Genomic DNA, 3,563 nt, shown 5'->3' on the forward strand with positions numbered 1-3,563 from the left:
GGGAGGTTAGAAGTAAAAGAATACTCATTCAAAAACACAAACTTAAAAAACACAATATTCATAAAATTAGAATGCTAATTTAGAAGGCTTTAGCGAGCTTCAATTCTATTCATCTTAAACATAAAAGATTACAAATATTAAATTCCTAAATACTGCACTCGCTAATTTCTAATCATTATCGCTTCATCGCTCGATTGTAACATGATGCCTCATTATATACAGATCTTAAAAACTTTTAAGAGATTTGGCACAAGATGTGGAGTATTTTGGAATGAATCGCATATTTCAACATTCATGCAAAGGGTCATCTGATCAATCCATAATCTGAAACATTGCATACCTTCCAAAAAAATAAATACAAAGAGAAAGGAAGATAATATGAAACATTACATACCTTCCAAAATACATGCACACAGAAAGGAAGATCATCCACTGTGTAAAAGCAGAGAAATTTGGTTATCAACAAACAAAAACAAAGCACAGATAAGAACCCTTATACGGAGTACAGATGATACGTTTTCATTGAACTCTGATAACTTTTACAAAGACTGGAAGAATAATTCTCCTCTCTATTCCCCTTTATTCGTTACCAATCTTCAGTTTAATAACCCTCTTTTTGCTAACCAACACACTTAGTTCTAATAGGATTCTATCTATTTCTGGTATACACATTGCTGAGCCACTTAAAGCTATTTCTAAACATAGAAAATAAAATTGTAATGCCTCCTATTTCTGAGGAATAAGTTTGGAGTACAACTCACTAGTTCTCAGGAGTCGGTTTGCATCAAAAATAGATTTCAAATGCTCTCCTTAGAAGTCAGGGTCGACTTCTCAAGCAGTGCAGTGAGTGGTTCCTGCGACGTACTCTCAACTGTAGATGGAAAAGTGTAACTCCTGAATTGATATGAATTTTGTGGTGCTTTTTTGGAAATTGTTGTCTGCTCAAATATAGCATCGTCACAGTTTACACTGTCATGGAATTTAATCTTTCTTGTCCCACCTCTTATCCAGAAAAGTTCCTCCACGACTTCTTTCATCAACGGCCTTTTCCTCCTTTCCAAATGAAGGCATTCTCTTGCTAACCTTCCCATATCTTCCATCTGTTGGAGGTTTTCCTCATTCAATACTTTGCTGTCCAAGATTTCTGTGAGGCGGTGGTCATTACGTTTGGACAGGAAAAGATAAGATAAATTCCACTCCTCGCTCGCTCTTTCTGTGGAGATGGGTTTCAAAGATGTTAAAAGCTCAACCAGGACTACACCAAAACTGTATACATCGCTTTTCTCGGTGAGTTGATACGTTAGGAAGTACTCAGGATCTAAATAACCTCTTGTGCCCATTATATTAGTGGTGAGATGTGTGTTGGTGGAAGCCAAGATGAGACGAGAAATCCCAAAGTCTGCAAGTTTGGGAGAGAGCCTCTCATTCAAAAGAATATTAGACGATTTTACATCCCGATGGAAAATGGGTTGAGATGCTCCAGAGTGTAGATATGCCAAAGCCTCTGCTGTCTCGATCGCAATCCGCAGACGTGAAGCCCATGACAAATAACTCTCTTTCGAATGTAAATGTTCAAACAGAGTTCCATTTGGAACGAATTCAGATACCAACAATGGAAATTTAGTATGGATGCAGCAGCCTAACAATTTCACTATATTTCTGTGATTTATTTGGGAAAGAATTGAAACTTCGTTAAGAAACTCATGATCATCCTCTAGATTTAAAGTTTGCTTGGACTTTTTAATGGCCACGAGAGTACCATCCCATAGAACGCCTTTAAACACAGTTCCGAAGCCGCCACTTCCCAACACCATTTCCTTTGAATAATTATTAGAAGCTCTTGCCAATTCTTTGGCAGAAAACATTCTCAAGCTTTCTCTACCCACTCTGGAGGTGATGTGTTGCTGCAACTGCTGAAAATACTTGGCCTCCACAAGTTTCAAGTGGCGTTTCTTTAGCCACCAAACCACAATAGATGCTGCTAAACAGACGACCACAAACGAAGAGATGGATCCTGTGTATTGTACCAGATCGCACGTTAAAATAAAATTATAGTTAGATTATACCTATTTTCGAATATCTTTAAGGCAAACATATAATATTTCATTACCTATGATTGCAGGAAAGACAGCACGATTTGAACTTGTGTACATGCATCTTGTCCCATTTCGAAAGCCATCTCCTTCATAACCCTTTGCACACGAACATCTGTAAGAACCTACCGATAATTCAGGCATATTCCTCCTCCCTCTGCTCCAACGCACATATTCGACTTGTTATCACTGCACTCATTTATATCTGACAGTCATCATCACTATGATCAAAATCCTTGAAATTTGAGAAAGAACATATGATATTAATTAGAGTTATAATGAGGAAAGACATGGAGGTTATACCTGTACAATCTGTGCCGTTGAAGTAACCATTTCCTCCATATCCAGAAAGACATCTGCATGCATATCCTTTTCCGGAAGGGGAGTCAATGCATTCTGCTTTGGAAGAGCAAGAATAATTGGCAGTTTCTTTAACCACGGAACAATTGTGAAGCCCGATACCCCAGTTCAGGCGTAGACCATAAGATGCCTGCCTTCTTTCCCAAAATATATATTGGATTTGTTGTCGAGAATCTTGAAGGTGGAGGGGTCGAATATGGTGGAGAAACCACACTCGTTATGATATTTGTTGGTAGCAGAATCCAGCAAAGGAAACACACCTCCGCCAGTGAAATTTATCGACCGCCTATTATTTGGAATTATAATTTCGCAACATCCGTAGCGGAAGTATGGTCGATCATTTTTAGTGTCACATTTTGATACGCACCCCACCTCTTCCAAACCCCCAAAACTGTAGTTACCGAATGTATTGCAGCCGACAACAAGGAAGCTATTGGAGTTTGAAATACTGAAAGGCCCATCTGAAGGTAGATCATAGTAGCTTGCCCCACTGCTATTTGCTTCACACGATTCGGCATAGATATTAAAAGAGTTTATGACAAGGTAGCCCGTATAATCGATCTCCAGAATAGTATCATAGGGATCAGAATTATTACCACTACTAGTGCCATAAAGGAAGGGAGCCAACTAGGGTATACCAATATTTTTGTCCTCGCAAGTGATCTGAAAACCAGGGTATCCACAACCAGCATTGTTAATCCAGAAAGGGTAACTGACATTCATTGACCCACACATTTCAGGATCACATTTTGCAGCAGTAAAGCTCACCAAATAGAGATAAATTACAAAGCGAACCAAAACTCCACAATGCATCTGCGTTTGCATCAACATTTTCTGTTTTAGCAAAACCCGCTAGTCGATCCTCCCAAAAACAAAAAGACGTTACCTAGTCTTCAAAACGACTTTATTCTAGACGGACTTCTTAGCAGACTTTGCGAAATACTTGCTATGGTACGATTTAAAATGAATCTCTAGAAATCCTCGAAAGGAGAAACAAAATGTAAAGAAAAACATATAATTAAAATATTTTTATTAAATAGCTATCAATATTTTTTATTGGATTAAATAGATATTGATAGTTTTAATATTTTCATAATAATTTTATATCGA

The 3,563-nt window shown here is 37.8% G+C and overlaps 1 protein-coding gene across 1 annotated transcript; it reads right to left on the minus strand.

The window, feature by feature from the left end:
* Positions 1 to 797: 797 nt before the first annotated feature.
* On the minus strand, positions 798 to 3,266 carry LOC131875731 (wall-associated receptor kinase-like 10). Its single transcript, XM_059220371.1, has 5 exons — positions 3,092 to 3,266; positions 2,574 to 2,953; positions 2,397 to 2,489; positions 2,111 to 2,192; positions 798 to 2,014 (listed from the first exon to the last, which is right to left on the minus strand). Exons 1-5 carry the CDS (start codon positions 3,264 to 3,266, stop codon positions 798 to 800), a joined length of 1,947 nt encoding a protein of 648 aa, XP_059076354.1.
* Between the last annotated feature and the right edge of the window lie 297 nt (positions 3,267 to 3,563).

Source organism: Cryptomeria japonica, chromosome 5 (assembly GCF_030272615.1).
Source record: "Cryptomeria japonica chromosome 5, Sugi_1.0, whole genome shotgun sequence".
NCBI lineage: Eukaryota > Viridiplantae > Streptophyta > Pinopsida > Cupressales > Cupressaceae > Cryptomeria > Cryptomeria japonica.